The sequence below is a fragment of the Lygodium microphyllum genome, chromosome 19, assembly GCF_053477565.2.
Source record: "Lygodium microphyllum isolate KBCC chromosome 19, Lygodium_microphyllum_v1.1.10, whole genome shotgun sequence".
In the NCBI taxonomy this organism is placed as follows: domain Eukaryota; kingdom Viridiplantae; phylum Streptophyta; class Polypodiopsida; order Schizaeales; family Lygodiaceae; genus Lygodium; species Lygodium microphyllum.
Genome location: NC_141153.1, coordinates 98,234,171 through 98,257,196, shown reverse-complemented (window position 1 = coordinate 98,257,196; position 23,026 = coordinate 98,234,171). Strand labels below are relative to the sequence as shown.

Below are 23,026 nucleotides of genomic sequence, written 5' to 3'. Positions count from 1 at the left end.
GGTAACTGACTGCCCATGCCTTGTAGCTGGGAGTGAGAGATGGGTGTGGGGAGCCATGAGAAGGGCTAGGCTGAGTGGCTGTTTTATATGTCTGTAATGCAGGTTGAAGCACTTAGATTTGAACGGTGCATGAATTTAATGGCTAGGCTGAGTAGGTGTTCATGGAAGTTGTGTGGGCAAATGCCTAAAAACAGTTGACTAATATGATATTTGTGTGATGACTTTATAATGAGGATTCCTTTGTGTCATAGTGATGCTTTTTCTCTTGTATGATTCTGATGTATTGGCATGTTGTATAGGTTTTTAAGATGAGTCCAACCACTCAAGTTTGGATGGTGGACGAGTTTTCTCCGATGGTTGTTTCTAAGGTGAGGTTAACCTAGCACATTTTCGTTTGTTCTCGCTGCTGGTGTTTATTTTGGTAAGTGATTCTGATTGCTAGATTAGTTTGCATCCTTATTTATGGATGCAAAAGCTTATAAAAATGTGTGCACTAACAAAATCAATGTCTGACCAATACTTGTAATCCTATTTCTTTTGTGGGTGCCTCCAAGTTTAGCTTGGATATGAGGACTATGTTTGCACAATGTTTTTGTGACACTTATGAAAGCTGTTAAGCTGGTTCTCTTTCATTTGTAGATGGATAGCATCAATTGCATTTTGATTTCCACTGGAATGTGGTGTCAAAGATGGTGGAAAGCTCCTTGCTAGAAGCAATGTTTTGTGGAAAGGTGGGAAGTGGTATTGTAATGGACATGGGAAAATGCTTGACAAGAGGATTGAAATCCTTTCTATAAGGACATTGTTGGTAAAGAGACCTCCAAGCCTCAAGCTTGTGTGTGTAATGGCTCTATGACATAAATGTTGCGCTCTTGTGAGATAGTCCCCCACGCAATTGGTACTATAAATGCAAAAGATGCAAAAGTGCAGGGTAAAGATTAGCAAAGACACAGGTTTTACCAGCCGCTGGATGACATCAGCCTTTAAATGCAAGATATGTCAGTGTTTAGCACAGCAAGGGACAGCAAAGGCAGCTGAAACGAAGCAGTCCCAGCCCTCCACGACCAGTCAGCAGCCCAAAATGCAAGGTTTCATGGCTTTGCATGCAGGGAAACAGGTCACCAAGACCCAAAGCAGGTTGCCCAGCAGTAGAACAGGTTTCCAAGGAGAGAGGAGGAGGTAGGAAGCTGAAATGCAGGGTTAGAAAGCTCCACTAGCAGAAAATGTAGAGGTTCAGACCTGAAATCACAGGGTTAGAAAGTCTCATACCATGTGAGAATGCTCAGATGATCAAAAGCATGAACATTGAGTGAAAGAAATGACACTTGAACACAAGAAACTTGGAAGGAATGGGTAATGGAATTCATAAGATCAAGCAGGAGATGTGCAGTATAATACCAGTAGGGCATTGGCACAATGATGACCAGCAACAATGCTGCTAATCTTCCTCTGTCCAAGGATGCAAGATGTGATGACTGAAATATGAGTATATATAAAAGCCTTGGGATGAAACACAACCCAACTAAAGAAACCCTACAAGCCTTGGGATGTTCACATGAGACAATTGAAGAAACCCTAAAATGGGTTGCTTCATTGGCTTTGTTTGGCACCCAATTGAAGGCTAAACATAGTACCTAAAGTCCATGATACGTACTAAATTCACAAAGTGAACTATGTTTAGGTGAAGGTCAACCACCTCAATTGAACAATTCAGATTGCTTTGTAGGTGATGGGACTGGTTGGACTCTTCAAGTCACCTATAGGGATGAAACTTTGAAATTTCTCTCTCAATAGTGTTCTCTCTCATCCTACAACCATCTCTCAAGTTATCTTAGCAAAATCCAACCATGTGATTGATTAGAGATGTGTATTTCAATTTATGTGAATTTTATGCTTGCTATAATTGTTGATTAATTAAGTCATTACCACCCTATCCGAGGAGAAAGGTTGGTTTCACTATCTTTGTGTGATATATCTCATACCATATATCATATTAACTATTTAGATTCTGTGTACTTGCAAGAGCTCTCTCTCTCTCTCTCTCTCTCTCTCTCTCTCTCTCTCTCTCCCCCTTGCCTCCCCTTGGTGGCCCTTGCGCTTCCCCTTGTGTATCATGGAGTTTCGTCTAGCTTAGATGTTGGTCAATCTTGGATGCGTAGGTCATTGAGGAATTGTTTATTGTCCATAAGGAACATGTTGCACATTATTTCTTAATGGATGAACATGTTGTTGACTTAGTGTTTCTTGCACATTTGACATTATATGTATTGGTGTATGCAATACTTTTGATTGAAATGATTGTCCACGATTTTCTTATGTCCACATTTCATTCATGCTATGAGCTCATGTTTTAAGGTTGAAACTTGCAATTTTTGCAACAAACAAGAGAAGAATTGTTGTCTTTAAACTTGGGTTGCTCATATGAAAGAGGACTTGGGAGACCCCAAATAGCCAAGATTAGCTTTTTAAATGAGTAATAAACTACTTACTTAAATCTTTTTTTTGATTAAGGGCTAAATAATGACTTGGTCATTAATCATAACTAATTGAGTTGCTCACTTGACCAAACGTCAGCATAGGGCTTGCTTTATAAGTTAAACCTTAACTGAGCTACTTACTAGACAAAACTTTCGCTGTAACTCAATGCTAAGGTGCAAACTTTCAATTTAATGAAAGTTTAACATTGCATCTTGTTTTTTTTGCCTTGTCCTTGTACCACATAGCTTGTGGACTTGTCTAGTGCATGTCCAGTATCGAATGCTTTATTGCTAGTGCAATGCATATTATGCCAAGAGCTAGTGGTGCCAAAAATTAAAGCTCATTTTAATTTAAAAACTTGGTAAAGTTTAATTAAAACATTAAGTTCATTTCTCATTTTGGTGATAGTTTTGGAAGCTTGGTAAGCAAACATGCCAAAATGACCTATGAGACCATGAGTTACAATCATATGTATGATGGTATAATTGTTTGAGAATAGTAAAAAAAAATGTAATATAATGTACAAGAAGACTAGAAACTATGAGTAAGGGAAACCCTAGGTGATAAATAAAAGAGCTCTAGGTGATACAATATTATAGGGATGTAGATATTCTGGCTGCAGCACAAGCAATAATCTCTTGATTTGTCTATGGAAGTGTCATTCACGCATGTATTGGGGTTTGGGGAGTTTGGATTGATCAAGCTGGACAGCTCGATCAATCAATACCCCTTGTTTATGTGTAGATGATTGAGATTGTGGTTGTGTTGAAACCTCCTAGGTGTCTCTTGTAAAGAAATTCATAAGCTACCTTTGGATGGTGCCTCGGTGTCTTGGAGCTACTGCACTCTTGAGAAGCAAGTCTTGAAGTTGTATCTCTAGGAGAAATAGGCCAAGGCATCACTGGTCAGTGAAATCCATTACTCTAGATGGTGGCCCAAACTTGTTTTTGAATAGACATTAGAAGCCTAGATATCGTAGCATGTTGGGGCATCGACAAATGTAGTGCTTCTTTGCATTTGGCTTTAGTTGATATATTTGATATATGTGCTCTTTTGGTGGTATGGATTTGTATTTGCCAGTCTCAATCTCTAACTAGTGTAAAGAAGTAGGTAGTTGACCAATAGTATATCTAATTCCATGTGAGAGGTGGGTGTCCATGTATCTTAGACGGACAATGAATCTGTCATTTGTAGTGTGGAGACGATGCCCTCTGTAGATAGCCATCTTCGTCTCTAACTCGTGCTTGTGCCAATCATGTCCTCTCGATGTTTAGTTGGGTGAGATCCATCTTGATATCCGTGCCAATCTTTGAGCGACTCAAGGTAAGTGGTGGTGTATCAAGGGAGTATTGGAAGCGGGTAGTTTGTCCATGCTAAAGCCTTGTAACTCAAACCAAGTTGATATGAGTGCATACCAATATGAAGAGTCACTCTCCTTGGCAAGTTGTTGAGAGGACTCAAGGGCTAGTTGTGTATATCTATGTTTGGGTAGATTGCATAGGCTATGTATATATACCATTGATTGGATGAGGGCCTCTACTACAACTAGTGAGGTCTCTAGCTCAGCTTTGATGATCTCATGTGGTACCAAGGCCTTACATCTGATTATATCTTGGAAATCATGGATGCAAGTGGCCTCTCCATCGACCTCCATCTATCATATATGTGACCCGATTGGTTCCAATAATCCAAACTAGGGCTTCATATCCGTACTCCATAAAGCAGCGTGGAAGTGACCAATGTATCAAAAAGCCGTATCTTGTTTTGAGGTTTTTGAAATTGCACCTGTGAACATATCTTCTCCAAGCCACATAGTGTTGCATATCATTTGGTTAGTCTAGTATCTGTTGCCTTGCTCTCGTAGAGAAAGTGGGACCTTTGAATATCACTCCCAAGTATGTATATGAATACACATACTCCAACTCCTCCTATCCATGTGTGAATTTAGGTGTTACTCTCCTAATCCTTTGTGGTGTGGTGTTAAACACCATCACCTTGGTTTTACCAAGGTTCACCAAAGCCCACTATCTAATGCATAAGAGTGTAGTGTATCTAGGTGTCTTTATAGTCTCTGTGGGGATCAACTATCAATATAATATCATTGCATATAGGAGGAGAGGTATCCACGTGCTAGCTTGTGGAGCTCCTCTATTCTTTGTTTGGGATATGTAATCAACAATCCCATCAATGTGTAGGCCAAAAAGTGTTGGAGAGAGGGCATCTCTGCTTCACCTCAATGTTGGAGTGACCAAGAGAGTTGATAGGCCCTTGGGTGTTTGTACTCTACCAAGAACTCTCTCATATAGTGCCAAAACCCCCCAACTAAGCTCCTTAGGTACTCCCATAGCATGTAGTCTATATATCAATCTATCTCTTGACACTATGTTAAAGGCTTTGTGGAAATCCTCAAAGCAACAATAGATTCATTAGTGACGAGCCTTACTCTCCTCAATGATCACTTTGAGTGTGAGGGTATGATCCAATGCAAAGTAGCCTCTTCTAAAGCCAGCTTGTTCCTATGCTTTGAGTCCCCACCTCTCTACCCATTTGCTCAACTCTTGCTCCAAGATGAAGGCATATAGCTTAGCCAATTTGTGTCCAACCATAATAGTTTGTAGGTAGAGTGGGATTTCTTGACTTGAGGATAGGTACAATGGTGTTTATTCTCTATCTCTTTGGGAGACCTTCACACATGGCTTTGTTAAACATGCAAACTAGGAACTCTGCCACCAAATCTCTAGCACGAATCAGATGCTCGACTACTAATCCATTATGGTCATGTGCCTTACCTCTGTTGAGCTTGTCCATGGCCTCACGAACTCTTTTCTTCGTAAAGGTAGTGGTCTTTGAGCAAGGCTTTAGTGGATCGAGGAGAGGAGGTTGACTTGCTATTGTGTAGAGATTATTAGCAATCATGATTGTCATGCTTTATCATCTCTTGCTTGTGAGCCTCAGTGGGAGTTAGACGAGGACTTTAGGAGCTTTGTCATCTCTTGCTTGTGAGCCTCAAAGCTCGAGTTAGACGAGGACTTTAGGAGCTTTGTCATGCTTTGTTATCTCTTGCTTGTGAGCCTCGGCTTGAGATACATACTCTTAAAAGATAGCTGAGTTCAGCCTTCTCAATGAAAGATTTGGGAGTAGCTAAACACATTTGGGGCATGCACATTAAAAGAGATAGAGGGCAGCACTTGTTGTTTCTCTCACAAGACAAGTACATCAGCAAAGTACATGACAGATTTAATATGGCTAATGCTAAGGCTCTTGGTGTGTCTTTATTATCGTATACAAAGCTTAGCAAAGCTGATTGCTCAAAAGATGATGCAATTGCTATTGCTATGAAAGGCATACCTTATGCATCAACTTGTGGTTCTTTGATGTATGCCATGGTTGCAACTCGTCTAGACATTGCTCATGTAGTGGGAATTGTTAGTAGATTCATGTCTAACCTTGGCAAACCACATTGGGAAGGAGTGGAATGTATCTTTAGATACTTAAAAGGTACACAAGACAAGTGTATATGCTATGGAAAGGGTACACTAGAGCTGCAGGGATTTTGTGATTTGGACATGGCAGAAGATCTTGACACTAGAAAATCTATCAGTGGGTATGTCTTTACTTTGGCTGGTGGAGCTATTTCTCGGTGTTCAAGGTTGCAGAAAATTGTAGGACTGAGTACTACAGAGACTGAATATATTTCAGCCACCACAGAAGCTTCTAAGGAAGCTATTTGGCTTGGCCGTTTGGTCAAGGATTTTGGTCTTTCTTCAAGTGCTCCAGTGCTTGGTTGTGATAGCCAAAGTGCAGTATGTCTGGCTAAAAATGCCATGTTTTATGCTCGTACCAAACACATAGATGTTCGGTATCACTTTATTTGACATGTCTTGGATGATGGCCTTGTCACACCGACTAAGGTCAAAACCCAAGATTACCTTGTAGATGTTCTGACTAAAAGCCTTGTAAAGGCTCAGCATGAGCATTGCATTTGACTAGTGGGAGCTGGATAGTCTAAAGGCACCACTTCAGGCCTTTAAGTGGGAGGTTGTTGGGTGTAAAGCCTCGCTGGGTTTAAACTTCCATTCATCTCGTGTGTATAAACTACGGTTGTGAACACACCCTTTACTTGTACCCTAACATATAAATACATTTTTATTCAACACACTGATACACCCACATTCGATTCTCTTAGCTCTTAGCTCTATCTCTGCTCATTCTAGTCTCGCATTCCATAGCACTTGCACGCAACACTTATGGAGATTCTAATGAGGTCTTTATAGCTTCAGAGAGGGGTGACAGGAAGAAGAAGTGGAGGTCTAATGTTATCACTGTGGTAAGAAGGGACACTTGTGGAAGGACTGCAAGGAGTTAGGAGCCTAATGGAAGAAGAATAAGAAGCGGGTTGCAGACTCCTTCAATGTGTCATCCTCTTTCTTAGATTCCGACTCTGATTCTTCGGCCAAGGTAAAGTTCGCAGCGTGGAAGGGATCCGCATCTTCAGAGCACAAGAAGGGTTTGATTGCCCCTTCCTTTGTTGCTTTCTAGTCTAGGTGATGTGGTCATCCCTCAACTCTCCGGTGCTAGAGAGGGAGTGTGAGAGGGTGGTGAGATGGGGCAGCGGAGCCTCATCTATACAGGTATAGAAGCGCCCAGGATCCAGCGCATTGACCATAGTCTGGCAGAGTCAAATCTTGGAGCGGGGATTGACATCCAGGTTCATGATGAGTTGTTTCTTTGACGAGCCGGATTGGCTCCTAGTCTTGAGCTCACATGAGGGGACACTTTGGTAGTCTTGGCCAAAGGCAAGGAATCCATGGTCACATATGTTTAGATGCATTTTTGATGGGATTCTCATTGTATTGTATCAGATCACCCATGATCTAAGAGAGGGTGTTAGTAGTCTAGTCAGCTCATGTGTGAGTTTGGGCTATGTTTGATATTACTGGGTAATTTAGGCATTTTATAGTGGTCATTTTAGTGATTATTAAGGCATTTATTTCATCACTTGTCTATGCTTCCATTGCTGCACCACTTTTGACACAATAGGCCTTCACCATCATTTGGTGCGTCTCTCCATAACCACCACTCTTCCTCCTTTGTAGAAGTCTAGCTTGCCTTCCTCCCTAGCTGCCTTGATTCTTGGCATGCACTCCCTCATGTGGGCTAGTTGGATCGGTGTGAGATCATCACCAACAAACACGCTGGTACCTTTCAACATGTGACGCTAAGCAAGGAAGTCCCTTCTAGTCTCCAGAGTGGGAAAGTGGAGAATATGAGTGCGCTTTTTTGAGAGCCCCCATGTAATTCCCTTCTTACCCACTCTCTAAGCTGCTGAAATATGGCCAACCTGCATCATATATCTGCTGCCTCAGAGAAATGCTCTCTGACCATCATAAATGGACCAACCTGCTTTTGCCCAGAATATCCAGTCAGCCAGTGAGTGACCACAAAATTCAGGAAAAGATGTTGCCTCCTGTAAGTGAGGTGCATGGGCTGGAGAAAAGAGCTGGCTGGTCAGATAATGCCGGGAACAGATTTAAGAAGGCAGAGAACAGATTTGGGAAACCCTATTGTCTGCGTTTGATGTGCGTAGATGGACAATGCTGATGCATGAAAAGGACTGACAGACGTAGACAGTGTTAGATCTTAGTGCTCCAAATATCCCATGCCAGTCTTCGGCAGAGGCTCACAACCAGAAGTTGAACACTGAGAAAGACAGGACATGACAAGTCTGCTGACAGTATGCACCATCCGATACCATAGTCATGCTGAAGATAATGACCCTGGTGATAATGATGAGCAATGATAATCAAACTAGCTCGGTCAATGATGATCAGGTGATGTTGATCTGCTTTGAACAGGCACATGTATAATATACATTCTGACCTGCTTTTGAACTGAGTCATAAAAAACATCGTGTCGTTGAAAGTTTCACTGACCTGTTGTTTCTATCAGCCCTCATGTGACCTTTCTGCCCACCTGTGCTAGGTGCCACATCATCAATTGCAGTTTGGTAGTGGACGCTTTTGGTTTACATATGCTTTGCATGGCTTTTGAATCTTGACTAGGTCTGTTTAATTCTTAGGCAACAACATGATGCATCAAAATCTACTTTCCACTCAAGGTGTGGCTAAAGGCTTTTAGTAGACCATGATTATATATCAATAAGGGGGATCTTTGTGGTAATGGTGGTGTATGTAAGTCTTGAATGACAGATGCACCATTTATGTATAATCATTTATGTATAATGCATACATGCTTTCCTCCCTGGTGACTTTGACCTTGGCTAGTTCCAAACTTCCACTTTCTTCTCATTTAGTCTGGTTAAGTGATTGTTTGTGTTTGCGGAGTTTTAAAAGGTAGAGCCTAAATGACTCTAGCTAGGAAATGCCTTGATACATTTAGCAGTCCTGCTGTTTATTCCAGCAGAGTCAGAGTCTTAATTGTAATGCCACCTCAATGATACACGAAAGATTATGTAGCCGAATCCCGACTTTGCATTCTAAAAACAATTAATTTGATTTCAGGTTCTTTGATTTTTTTTTAGTGACACTGCTTAGATGTGTGTCGGTTTAATGGCTACTTTGTATATTGGAACTTCTGCTTTTCCTTTTATGCTTAGGAAAAACCTTCATGCTCGAGTATACATAAGTTTCAAATTGAGCTCATATCTAACCTAGCTAATCAAGAATGAGAATGCTGGAGAATTAGATGATAATTGTAGTTGCAAGGCAGGGCTTTCTTCTCCCCGTTCCTCTGGTGATGGAGGAGGGAGGAAACTGGTTGAATTTGCACACAATTTGCAGATGCTGTGTACAGGCTATTTTGATTGCTGTCTTAATTTTCATCTTCCGTCTTCATTGATACCATCTTGAACTGAAAAGCAATCAACAGACAAAGGGCTTATGATAGTAAATGATGGTTTTGTGCATGTAGTGATTTGATAGAAGCATCCATCTGTGGCATAATTGGTTAAGATTCTGTTGGAAGCCGGTGCTTTGGATTATTTTATCATTGTGCGGATGTGTTTTGGACCCTGCTCCATCCCTTCTATTTTTATGTGATGTATTTGATATATCTCAAGCAGCAGGTGTACTGTTAGTAGTTCCGTGTTACTGCTGCTGATATGGCTTGTTTTCTGCAGACGACATTTTCGAGGGCTTTTGCAGTTTGCTTCAAATCTGAAGAGGCTAGTAACTCCTTGTTTACAGCAGTGCAAGAATGGAAATCTACTGGTATGGGTTGGACAGGACTTGCAGGGATATTTTCCTGCATGGAATTGGGCATTGCATCTTTGTATGCCAATATTTGTTACACACATCACTGAGAGTTGGTGGTTGCATTCATGCATGTATGATCAAATCTGGTCAGACACATATTTCATGATCTGTCAGTCTGAGTATCGTGTAAAGCAACACTTGCACATTTACTCCTGGCATGCGTGAGTGTCATAGTGAAAATGACCTCAGGACACTCTGTTATGCAGTGATATGTAAGGAGACCGTCATCTGGTTTGAAACATACTTCATGATCTGACATTCTGAGTATTGTCTAAAGCATTTGCTCCTGACATACACGAGTGCCATAGTAGAAATGGCTTCAGGAGAGCTAAATAACTCTGTTATAGAGTGACCTATAAGGAGACTGCTCACTGGCTTGGGCTTGTGAGCCATTTTAGATGTCTTAGTGCAGAGTTTAGGGATAGTTCAGGAGCCTGACTCAAGTTACATTTAGGGGGGATTTCGTCTGCCAGTCCCTTCTTCATGATCTTCAAAAACTCCTTATTAACTGATGTCCATGTAAATCCTGTTGCTATCATCAATCTGTTCTTGGGCCTTCAATATGGTTCTGTTCGATAAATGATGTCCCTGCCTTTGTAGGCTGATGTGAACATAGCAGTGACCTGGCTTTTTGTAAACTTGAAACATCTAATGCTGTTTGTTGCCTTCCACCTTTGGGCATGGTCTGATGCTTTTGAAAAACAATGGAGTGAGAGGAAGGATGGGTGATGAATTGCTAGACATTATGGTTGGATTATTCATTATGGTTGGAAATCTGCGGTGGGTTGGTTCGATGCACATGTTTTGCAGAAGCTTGTTGAAGCACCTGTTACCGAAAGTGTCCTTTTATTTGAGTTGATACATATGACATATTTTAGATGTCTTGGAGTGAGCTTCCTTTTCACTTTATTTATTGTGGCATTACAGGAAATGACATGGCAAATGGATCCAGTGAGCACTCAACAGGTGCTAATAAATTTGATAAGAAGATTGAGGCTTCCTCTGCAAAACTATACTTCCATTATTATGGCCAGCTTCTGCATCAACAAAACATGCTTCAAGATTATGTACGGACAGGTTAGTTTGGAAACCTGGAACAGTTTCTAGTTTATTACGTGGCTATGCCTTGATAACAAATGCTGTTTTGTGGTTTATCATTGGTATAGGTACATATTATGCTGCTGTGCTAGAAAACTATCAGGATTTTCAAGGCCGGGTGGTTGTAGATGTTGGAGCTGGAAGTGGAATACTCTCTCTTTTTGCTGCTCAGGCAACTTCTTGTACTTTATTTAATCATGGAATCTTCCTAGACAATTTTACACACTATATGTTCTATAACAACCTATCTTTGCTTGCTTGCCAGAAGGCCATTTGTATCTTTCTAGAATCTTCCATTTTGTTCATGGATTGGCTGTTTTAAATGAGCCTGTCACTGTTTTGAGTTTTATGCGATACAATCCGCTCCAAATAGATTTATCAGTTTAAGTCTGAAATTTGGCGAAAAATTTTCTTTGTTGAGCAAGTCCGTGTATTAGAATTGTGTATTCTCGTTTGTTTGTATACATATCTCATCTAATCAATTTGCTTGCATCGTTGATTAGAGACCTTAGCAACATCAAAGCTTCTGTCAGGTTACATAATACATTTTTACTACCTCAGCAGATTTACATTAGACACAGTGACAGTTTTTAATTTCAAATGATGATGCAGATTCAAGTGTTGAAACGGCTTTTGATTATTATAACAATTTCAACATTGTGAAGCTTTGTTTTAATTATCGACAAGTTGTGCATATATGAGAATCTGATTTCATGTGCTGTGGCTCCAAAATTTAGGCTGGTGCGAAACATGTGTATGCTGTGGAGGCATCAGGGATGGCAGAGCATGCTCGCAAGCTGATCACTGGGAATCCTGCATTAAGTTCTGTTATAACAGTAAGCACAACATCACTGGAAAAAAAGAAACATGGATGGTTAGTATGGCTTTTGATTGCTAATGCAAGCAAAATGCTTTCCTTCAGGTTATTCATGGAAAGGTTGAAGAGGTTGAACTTCCTGAAAAAGCAGACATCTTAATTTCCGAGCCAATGGGTATGGTTTGTATTGGATAAAGAAGTATGATAGGGAATAGTAACTTGGGCCTTCTGCTTTTTTAAAAATACGGGTTTTGAACTGATTTTAGGAGTTCTGGTCTTGAGAGATATGTGCTTTCTGTCATTGTTGACATGGAATAAAGTTCGTCTTATTGTTGCCTTTTACATGTGTCAGATCATATAAGTCCTTTGTAATAGTTTATGTAGTAAAACAAGTTAGGCTTTTTAAGATTGTCCTTGAGATTGTGACTTAAAATTTAGGAGTTTCACTTTTAAATAGAGATTGTGGATTCAAGCCAACCCTGTCCCTCCATTTCTCTCCTCCATCTTGTTCTTTGTTGTGCCATCATGTGTGGCATGGGAAAGACACAAGTGTTCTCTTCCCTGCTTCTTGCAATGTGTGTGACTTTTGGCCTTGAAGGATGACTCCATTGTGTCAATTTACTTGGTCAAAGTATTTGTTGCATTGTGCTGTGTGTAAGTGGTGAACCTTGAGGCTGTGACCCTTGGTCAAGGGCAATAGTTGCAGTGTGCTTTGTGTGAGAGGCGGACCTAAAGCATTGCGACCTTGGAAGTTAATTGAGTGTTGCTTTTCACAATGTAAATGTCCACATGGGATCCTCCTAAGAGAGATCACATGCTTATGATCCAATGGAATGACACTTAGTTGGCTTATGTGTAAGCACCATTTGCTTGCATGGTTGTTTCTAGGCTAAGGTACTTATAAACAATTTTTTTATTTTAAAACAAAACACACAGCTAGGCTTGGCACATCCCGTTCTTAGTGGTTATAATCTTCTCCTCTTGTGCACTACAAAATCTCATTTTCATCCTCACACTTTTTCATGTTGAGATGATTTTGGTGTATGTTCTTTTCATTCCTAAGATTCTTTTGAATTCTTTTCATATCTTCTTAGCTAGGTTATATTATTTGCTTTTGCAAATGCTGTTTGTTGAGCTCACAAACTCAATCAAAACATCATCTATCAATTGATTGTTATAACTGGATTGACTAGCTCCGATCTCCTTGAGGCACTCTTCATGCTCCAAAACAAGTGGTGCTAACTCCTCCCAAAGAATAGTCTCTCGTACCTTGGAGGTCAATAGGTTGGTGTAGAGAATATCATACTTGGGAGATGGTAGATGAGTAAGAAGGATCATCCCCATATCCTTTGAAGATATTGTTTGACCTAGGGATGCAAGCTTATCTTGCATGTCCTCCTACATAGAAGGGGAATCATCAACTGAGAGCATCCAAGGCTTCTTCTCTAGGGTAATGTGGTGGGCAAAGGTCTTTTGATGGTAGAGAGAGACTAACTTTGTCGACACTTTCGCCGTGGTTCAAAGTTTGTCCACATGGACAAGGACAGAATCTTGTAAGCTCATAAAAAGGAAAGACTAATAAAGCGGCTTGGTCCATCGTAGAACCAATGCGGGGATCCTCCATTGACAGGGAATAGGAGTGGTAACAAAATCCCAAAGATCAATGGTGTTGAGGATTCACTCCAATTTGCATGACCAAAAGGAGTAGTTTGATCCATCAAGCTGATCTTCTTTTGATAAGGAAGGAAGCATTGACACTTGAATAGGAGGTGTCATCATGGCTATACAAGGACTAGAAGCACGAGCCTTGTGGGAAATATGGAGAGGAGAGGAAGGGGGGTGTTGCTCCAACCTTCTCGACCTAACAACTTGAGATGAATGTCATTCTTTGCATTGCTCTTTGTGGCTGTCTAATTGGTGTGCCTATCAATCAAGAGAAGAAGGGAGAAGCTTTTCTTCCATATCATCAAAAGCATTGAATTGGTAGTAATCCATCTTTGAAAACTTGCAAACACATTAGGAAAATTTATGTTTTGGTGTCGGGATGCTTGAATGGAGGTAAAATCAGCTATAGCTTGCACAAGGAAGTTGTAGTTGCTCCACACACTTCATAGAAGGTTCGAACAATGCAGAAAATCTGCATTTTTTGGGACAGATTTACTCCCTCGCTTTGGTGATGATACCATGTGAATGAGTGCAATGGGAGAGGAAACATGAACATAAAGAGAGAAGGGAAGAGAAAGACTGCACGCAGCACAAGGCATTAGTAAGGGAACTGAATTAGGTTGATGATCGAAGGCAACACCAGAAGAGAGAGAAGAGTACATGTATGTTGGAGTGTGTTGAAACTTGCAAGTGATAATGACCAGCCAATCAAGGGGCACTGCTATAAATAGCAAAATATTCCCAAATTTGACTGACTTGGTCAAATAGGGGGTGAAAATGCTGGCCGACTTGCATTTGACGAATAAATTAGTGAAAACACCATGAAAAATGCTGGTTGCACCATCTGAATAGTGTGAATGTAGTCCAGACTCATTGAAAAAGGAATGCAAAGGTTGGAAACTAAGCAGCTAGTGTGATGTGAACACACCTAAAACTCGATTGAAAAGAAATGCATGCTCTAGAAAGAGTTGCCTTCTTTGTCAAAACACATGATTGACTAAATGTCAGAGCTCCCAATGTCCTTGTTTGACTTAGATTGAGGTTCAAAGGTAGGAGCTGAGAGTGCATCACATCTTAGTTTTGAACTTGGAAAAGCACATCTTAGCAAGAGGAAGCAAATATTCTGGGAATCCATTGAGGGCCGCTACTTACAAGGACTTTGAGTGAAAAGAGTGAAGGTAGACATGCAAGGGTAGGCAAAGACATGCATAAGATATGGAGATGCTCAATACATCTTCTTCTTATTCATTCTTCGTTCTCCTCTTCTTTCATCTCTATGCTCACTACAATGAGTATCTCCAAAAGTGATAGATACTGTCTTGACATAAAGTCACGTTACGCATAGTCTCCCTTTCTTTGATGCATACATAGGCTATGACCGCAAGCTTAGATATATTTCTTAACTCTCCCCGCAAGCTCAAAATAAGCTTGCAAACATAGTACTCCAAGTGTACTTCTAAAATGGTCAAACTTATCTTTACCTAATGCTTTGGTAAAGAGATCCACGACTTGGTCGTTGTTTTTGACATGTACGAAGTGTGTCTCTCTCTCTCTCGCTATCCATGACTTTCTCTTTGATAAATTGATAGTGTACTTACAATTGTTTTGTCCTAGCATGATAGATTGAGTTCTTTGTAAGCATAATGCTATTGATGCTATCACAATACATGATAACTCCTTCATCTATCTCAATCCCGATGTATAGAACAAGTCATAAATCATTGTCTTCTTCACATACCTTAGTACCTTTTTGATTGCATCCAATTGTGATTTGTATGGCTTTTGCATGAATTGACTTATCACTTTAGCTGCATAACTCAAATATGAACTTGTTATGGTTAAGTAGATCAGACTATCAACCATCTTCTTGAATATAGTAATGTCTTCATTATAATTCCCACCATTAGTCATCTTCACATTTTAGTCCAATGGTGTATGGAACGGCTTATATGCAATCATCCCACACTTTTCCAATATTTTCAAAGAGTATTGTCTTTGCACCAACCGAATTCCATTTGGCATACCTATCACTTTTATGCCCAAAGAGTATCTTAGTAGTCCAAGATTCTTGATATAAACTCCTTATTTAAGCTATGCTTTACTTTCGCAATATCTTTCTCAAGAGTATCTGTTATAATGAGATCATTAACATAAATCACCACAACGGCCATATCATCTCATAATCTTGGACATAAAGATAATAGTCAGCCATACTTTGCTAAAATTCCATGGTGCATAGAAACTTGCTAATTCTATTATACCAAGCTCTAGGTGCTTGCTTCAATCCATATAATATCTTTTTCAAATTGCATACATAATGTGGATATTTTGGGTGTACATATCCTTTTGGCTGCTCCATGTATATCTTCTAGCTTCTTGCTTAGCAGTCGCATTCCGTACACATGTCATAGCAAATAATCTGTCACCACTCTTATGCTCTACATGACTAGACAAGGCATAATGCCCCTACTACTTGCCTCTTTGATTTGCTTGCTTCTTCTAACACTCTTCAACAAAGTGTCCATATTTTGCACAATAGTAACAATCCTTGTTCTTTTGGGCATTATCATGCATAGTTTACGACTGCCACGATCCTCTGTCTCTATAATGAGACCTCCCCGTCACTCAGGAGTGTCCACCACCTCTTGCATAATGTATTTGCTGATTTTACATGTTTTGAGATGCATGCTCTAATACCAGTTGAAAGGTAGAGCCTGAGTGGAAAGCACATAAGCAAAAGCAAGAGCAAAGGAAGAGCTCTGGTGGATGTAACAAGAGAGCAACAGAGAGAGACACCATATATGGGAACTCCAACAATCACAATGTATGACCGGTCTTCTCTTATTCAAATGTCACTGAAAGAATAAATAATGAAGTGATAATGATGGGCACCCGCCACTTGCAGTGTACAAGCGTGCAAGTATTGTCAATGTAATAAATACACGGGCGATAGGCACATGCGCCTTTACCCCCTACACGAGCCACGTTTCACTTGCGGATGGCCATTCCGTATTGGAGATTCCGAAGATCTTACAAGATCATTAGTTCTGTGCACCCAATCTAAAGGAGAAAACTCAAGCTTACCTTCAATCTCCTGTTGAGCCCTATGCATAAGGATGAGGTCATACTCAGCGGCAAAAATCTAATATGATCTATGGACTCCATGGTAGTCTGATAGTTCTCTGCCGACCATGTCAAATCGGGTAGAAGTAAGCTAGGAGACCCACTCTTGATCATTTCTACCCATGTTTGGCTGTGGATACTGAAGGGGTGTTGTGAATGTGTTCGAAGTTGTTTGACCCTTCTATTGTTCCTACTTTGTGGATGAGCTTTCCAATCAAAGGTCAAGGTTTCTCGGAGAGTTCCTAGCTCCAATACCATGTGAAAAAATGCTCTAAATACAAAACCAATCACACAGGACACAAAAAACAATTAGAATAACTCAAAGACAGTGAGCACAATGAATAATAAACTGAATGAATACTGAATATACAATGCTCATGCAGCAAGTATACTATCTAGTGAATATTGAACCTTGAACTCTCGTATCTCTGAGATCAAGGCAGAGGCTATAAGCTAGAGAGTGTGTCATACTCCAAATGGGTCTCGAAACACAACAAGGCATGCTCCATGTATCAAATACTATCAAGCGCAGCCAAGGAAGGCTAGATCTGATATAGATGGCAGTGCTAGAGAGAGAAAGACGAAAAATTCAAGTACCTAAGGAGAGGAAAAGTTGGGTGACAGCTATTAGATGTAAATGCGATAGATAGAGGAGAAAGAAAGTCGAGGCAACAACCACAAACAATAAGCGAAACCTTGAGAGGAGAGAGAATGTTAGGGCAACAGCTATAAACTGTAAATGCAGCGTCTAGAAGAGTGTGTGGAGCTAGGCGACATGTAAAATCGGCAGATTGTCAATGAAGAGCGGCCGCCAGCAATAGAAGAGCCTCCAAATGCATTCGCCAACAATGGATGAAGAAGATGGAGGCTGAATTCAGATGCTAGATGGTAACAAATAGCTCTTGGAATCTTTGACCATGATATCCTTTGCGAACGGGGTGTGGGCAATAGAGATATGGCTTTTGAAACCTACAAAAAAGAGGTTAAGAAAAAGTGGTGGATTGCATGTCTATTTATAAAAAGTTTGGGGCAGCAAATTAGGGTTTTGCATGTGGGACACAATAACTCTCTAGGATCACGTTTCTTTTTAAAATAAGATGGTTTTTTCATTAATTAAGTATGTTTTGGGGTTGTTCAAGTCAAATTAATTCATTTTTAGATCAATATCAGTGCCTATCCTTTGAAAATGATACATTTAAATATTTGATGTCTATGTCTAAACATGTCATTGAGTAAAAAATGTAAGTTCCATATCACTTTCATTGATAATTTTAGCCGAATGACTCAAGTTTACTTTCTACAGCATAAAAGCAAATGACTCAAGTTTTTGTACTTTAAAACAATGGCAGAAAAGCAATTCAAGTCATACATAAAGTGTCTAAGATTAGATTATCAAGGTGAATAAATGTCTAATGAGGTTTCTAACTACTTGAGAGATCATGGCGTCAAAAGACAAGTTACATGTCAATATACACCACAACAAAATGATGTAGGAGAAATAAAGAATTGGATTATTCCTAAAGTTGCAATAGCAATAATGAATCAAATGCATATACCATTGACTTATTGGGCTAAGGTAGTGTATACTACAGTTTATATTATAAACAAGACACCTACAACACTTACACATCATGTGCCACCTTATGAGAAAATGTATGGCAGAAAACATATAGCAACCATTCGAGGAGCTTATTTATCGTTGGCTTCAGCCAAGATTTAAAGCTTCAACTCAAGGTTTCATGGTAGCCATTGTTTCTTTCTCTTGAGGTATGCATTGAGTCTTTCATTCTTTCGGCTTGTTCTAGCTTGCTTCATGCTTATTGAGGAGCTTCCCAAGGCTTAGCTGAGCCTTGTTGAGCTCTTATTGAGCTAAGAAGTAGCCATTTTATCCATTTTGAGTGGATACAAAGCATATTATAGAAGTTGTGGATAACTATGACAGCTTGATATCACTGTCGTATTTTGGTTAGCATATGGTATTGGCTTTAGGCGTTTTATAGCTAGAAATGAAGGGATTGACAAGAGCTACAGATATGGGCAGTCATAGAGTTGATTCTATGCAATTTTTATGTTCTTTGTTTCACACATAACAAAATAGTTTTGGTTTTGGAGAGCAAACAATAAATTTCATAATGCATGCTTGATGCTTTGAGGATGCTATTTTGATACGCGGATGGTATGGCTTTTTTTTTGCAAGTAAAGTGTGGCTAATTATATTACTTCAGAAAAAACCTGAATACAAGAAAGGGCTCATGCTTAATAGACTAGCTGGATGCGGGGTGTATTGCCATCTGGGGTTGCCTACCTACATCATGAAAAACAGGTCCTGGCCGCCCCAAGTGCGCATGAAATGACAACGGAGCTCTTGATGAGCCTTGGACTCGCCTTGCACCTGGTCCCATTAGCCGCGAAGGGAGTGGATGATGGAGGTCCAGAGCTCTGCTAAGGTCGCCTATGCTCAGAGTCTCTCTCCGTCAAAAGCCTCCTGATACCGCGCCTTCCAGATATGCCATTAGTAAGACTCTCTATGATCTCCCATACATCAGAGCGGTTTGCTGTGGGCTCTAGTACTTTGGCGGATGGGTAGAGCCTCCAAAACGACCACTGTGCGCGACCTTGTCTCAATAATGAATATCGTGTCCTGTATCTTGGTCTCATACAGAAGGTGACGGCCCTAGCTAACTGTCTGCCAGCAGATAGCTCCCCATGAGTTACATCCAAGGCTGGGTGCTATACGGCGAAGGATGCGGGATGCTCCTCTCTACACAAGCTGCGCCACCTCACACGACGAAAAGTAGTGCTTTGGGGTTTCCAAAGGCTGCCGTGTGCAGTGCTTACAATCTCCCTCCTTTTGCATATGGGCTAGCCAACTTCCCACTGCCAAGCCTCCATGTGTCACCAGCCATAAGAAATACGATACCCTCCTCGACCTCCAGCTATCCCATAGGCGGCGCCAGAAGGTCCATCGGAAAGGCTCCGTGATGCTGTGCTTCGTTCAGTGCTTGCTACGTGACGACGCTCAATCCATGTCCTCCTGCATCAGTATGTGTCTACCAATCCTGGCTGTGTACTCTAGGAACCTCGGTGGCTTCTTGGCAACCGCAGTGGTCGGCCATAGCAACTCTCTCGGATCCCACTCCAGCTCATCAAGTGGCTTGCTCTCCCAGATCCAGAGGCGCAACTCCTTGAGCTTCTTCCAGAAGACATATGGGTCCAGCCGCCATGTCTTCCCTTGAAGGCCAATCACCTGAATCCTCCCCCATTAAAGGACAACTATCCCCTCATCCTGTTGCCCTTTGTCAAGGACCAAATGGCCCTCCTCGTGCACGGTGAAAAAGGTCCCAGGTGGAGCGCTGCCTCTACTTGCTACCTGTAGGGGGATACTTGCTGGTGAAAACCTAGCATTCCATACCTCCTTGGGCTCTACTGGCTCTCATATCGGGGGAGCAAGCCACTCCTGAGGTATTGTTGCATCTATCTCCCTTCTTCTCAACTCCACTCCTCTCTAGCAGCTTGATACTTGTTGCAGCACCTCCTCGTCCACCATCCTGTATGGCTCTTGCCATGTCTTGATGGTACGAGCCGGGCCGGTCTCCCAACTAGCCCATTGGATGTGGGGGCGCTCGCCAATCTGTGTTCCTTCTCGATCTCTGACCTGGGTGTTTCAGATTACCGGTTGACGGCGGTCTATCTCCTCCTGGCAGCCTGGGGGCTCTGGATTAGGACCTTACGAAAGCCCTGCCACACACGGAGCAAGCTACGTAGGAAGGGGGATTTGGGGGGGGGGTGATCTAGGCTCTCGTGAAGATCCATCTTAGGGACGGTCTCCACTCACTGTCAAGCCTCGGTCTACAATCTTGAAGACCCTTCTGCAATAGGATTTCCAGGTTTACCTTCTTGGTGTGAGGCTGCGGACTACTAGCTTGCCCAAGAGGGCCATACTCTGATACATTGGGTCTATGATCCCAAGCCCTCCCTCTAATCGATGTCGGATGATGGTTGTCCATGTCACCTTGGCTCGGGAATCCTTGGAATCGTTTGACCCGGACCAAAGGAAGTTCTGCACTAGGCGACGAAGCTAAACTACATAGGATGAGGAGAAGTAGCAACATGAGGCGATATACTAGGCCGTCGCTAGGAGGACCTGGTTAACCACCGGGGCTCGGCTTCCTAGGGAAAGGCAAGCAGTACTCCAGTAGGTCAGCTTCTCTGAATAGAGTTGAGGATTGCAAGAAACTGTTGGGCGGGAGTGATGTTGAGTCCCACGTGGAACCCTAGGTAATGGATGGTCTGTCCTTTGTTCACCCATCTAAATCCCAAGTGGACACCTTACTACGTGCTAGAGTCCGGTTCTATAAGAAATCCAACCGACTTTCGCTAGTTGATTTTCGCTCCCGTTGCAGTACAGAACACCTCAAGAGCCAGTCTCACTCTCTCCAGCATCAACTCATTGTTCTCTATGTAGAGTGTTGTATCATCTGCATACTCTGAGTCTAATAACTCCATCTCCTCTCTCACTGGAAGTCGGAGGCTGCGTAACCTGTTCACACATGACCTGAGGAAGTGAGACATCGCCTCTGCAAAGAGTAATAATAGGTATGAGACCAAGGGGCAGCCTCGTCGGACCGATCTCTTCAGCTGAAACTCCTCCCCTTGCCTACCACCTATGAGAACCTTGTTGGTAGCCAATCTGTAAAGTGCGGAGACCTCGCGGATCCATGCCTGGGGGAAGCCCAACCTCACCATGGTGACCCCTAGAAAATCCCAGTCCACCCTGTCATAGACTTTCTCAAAGTCCAGGAGTAATACGACGAATCCTTGCCCACCGTGCTGAGCCCACTCTGTCGCCTCAAAGAAGGTGAATACATTGTTTAGGATGCTCCTATCTTGGACAAAGCTTGTCTATGTGTCATGGATGATGTTTGGAAGCATAAGGCATAGTTGCCTACCAATCAACTTTGCCAGTGCCTTATAGGCCATTGATAGTAAGGTGATCGGTCTCCGTTGGGAAAGCTCCAATCGGTCTCCCCCTTTGGGGAGAAGACTGATGAGGCCTGCTGAAAGAGTCCTTGGCATGTATCTTGAAGTGAAAATCTCTTGGAAGGCCATCAATAAGGGGTCCTTCACCACCTCCTTGTAGGTAGTGAAGAAAGCCTTAGAAAGGCCATCCTCTCCGGGGCATTTCTGCCCGTCCTGTGTATGGAAAGCCTTCTCTAGTTCCTTCTCTGTGAAGGGGGCAGTTAATGTCCATCATGCAACCTAGCCATTGCTAGGAGAAAAGTACCAATCACCTTCTATCCACTGGGAGGTGTGGTCTACTACTTGGCTTTTCACCTCCTTCTCTATCTGAGTCGTCGTTCAGTCTCCTGTGTGAGAGGTCTGAAGGAAAAAGGCGTAGTTTGGTCCATCCGGTGGTGCTAGTAGATGAACCTTGCCGCTCCTAGACTTGCGTACCACGAAGATTCCCACCTCAGGGGTAGTGGGAACACTCTATGCTCCGCCATTCTCAGGTAAGACCACTACTCATTGCGAAAAAACTCATGTGGTAGCAATTGGGCTTGTCTCGAGAAAGTGTGACGGGCGGCATGGATGGATGAACTGGTGGTTGTGTGGGGGAGGGATAGATTGCTGGTGGGTGGAGGATGTCGGCGTATGGGGCTCCTCACTTCTTGTTTTGGGGGGGGGGGGGATGGGTGGGAGGAGGGTTACTTGTGCTAGGTGGAGATCAGGGGGGCTGGTCGGCAGGGGTGATGTTGGGGAGGGGGAGGATTGAGGGATTGGGTGGTCGGAGGCACATGACAGGCGTGGGTTTAGCTTTGGGGGAGGGTGGTGTAGATTAGGGTCGAGTGGGGAGCCGTGGGTAGGGGCCCTCGGGTGAGGCGGCTTGTGATGCCTTTGTGGGGTATGGATGTGTAGGCACTATCTTGGCTGCCTAGTCACAATGACTTGCTACTTGAAGGAGTGTTTGCTTGTCTCAATCTTTAGGAATTGTGGTATATTCTTGGTCTCTTTCACTGCCACCCGTACCTTTGGGACTCCTGCGGGGCTGGCATTGCGTTCGCGAAAGAGGCGGGAAGGACAGTACCGAAAAGCCATCCAAAGTCTTCCACAAGCTAGCGATACTCTATCGCCAGTTCGGGGAAGAGTCGGGTGATTGGATGTCTAAGAAAACTGTTGTGGAGTGTGAATGCCTCCACTGTGAAGCCACTATACCAGGGAACCATATGGATGACCCCCCCTTGTGGAGGCATAGGGTGAGCTAACTAGTAGCTCACGTGCTGCGTCTGCTGAGGTGAGTCGTACCATGAAGATCCCTTGACCCAATAGAACGTCTCCACTATCTGCGCTGTGGCGATGCACAACGGGGAGTGAAGCCAATCCCGAAGCTGGTCCCTGGATGGGGAGTGTCCTACTACTTGACCAAAGATCACTGTTTCTTTAAGCTCCATCTTTGTGGCACGGATGACTAAGAGCCGTTCCTCAGAGAGGAGGATGCGCAGGGTGTTTGACTGGGGCCACTCGTAGAATGCACCGGCATCTGAACAAAGGTTTCTATTGTGCGTCCCTACTG

The 23,026-nt window shown here is 42.4% G+C and overlaps 1 protein-coding gene across 1 annotated transcript in view; it reads left to right on the top strand.

Annotated features, from left to right (window-relative positions):
- LOC148020186 (putative histone-arginine methyltransferase CARM1) overlaps window positions 1-23,026 on the top strand; it is a 79,728-nt gene that overhangs the window by 1,605 nt on the left and 55,097 nt on the right. The window contains exons 3-8 of the mRNA XM_087700493.1: window positions 300-368; window positions 9,617-9,707; window positions 10,680-10,829; window positions 10,919-11,022; window positions 11,588-11,686; window positions 11,773-11,842. Coding sequence (XP_087556619.1) covers window positions 300-368; window positions 9,617-9,707; window positions 10,680-10,829; window positions 10,919-11,022; window positions 11,588-11,686; window positions 11,773-11,842 — 583 coding nt within the window. The remainder of the gene's footprint in view (window positions 1-299; window positions 369-9,616; window positions 9,708-10,679; window positions 10,830-10,918; window positions 11,023-11,587; window positions 11,687-11,772; window positions 11,843-23,026) is intronic.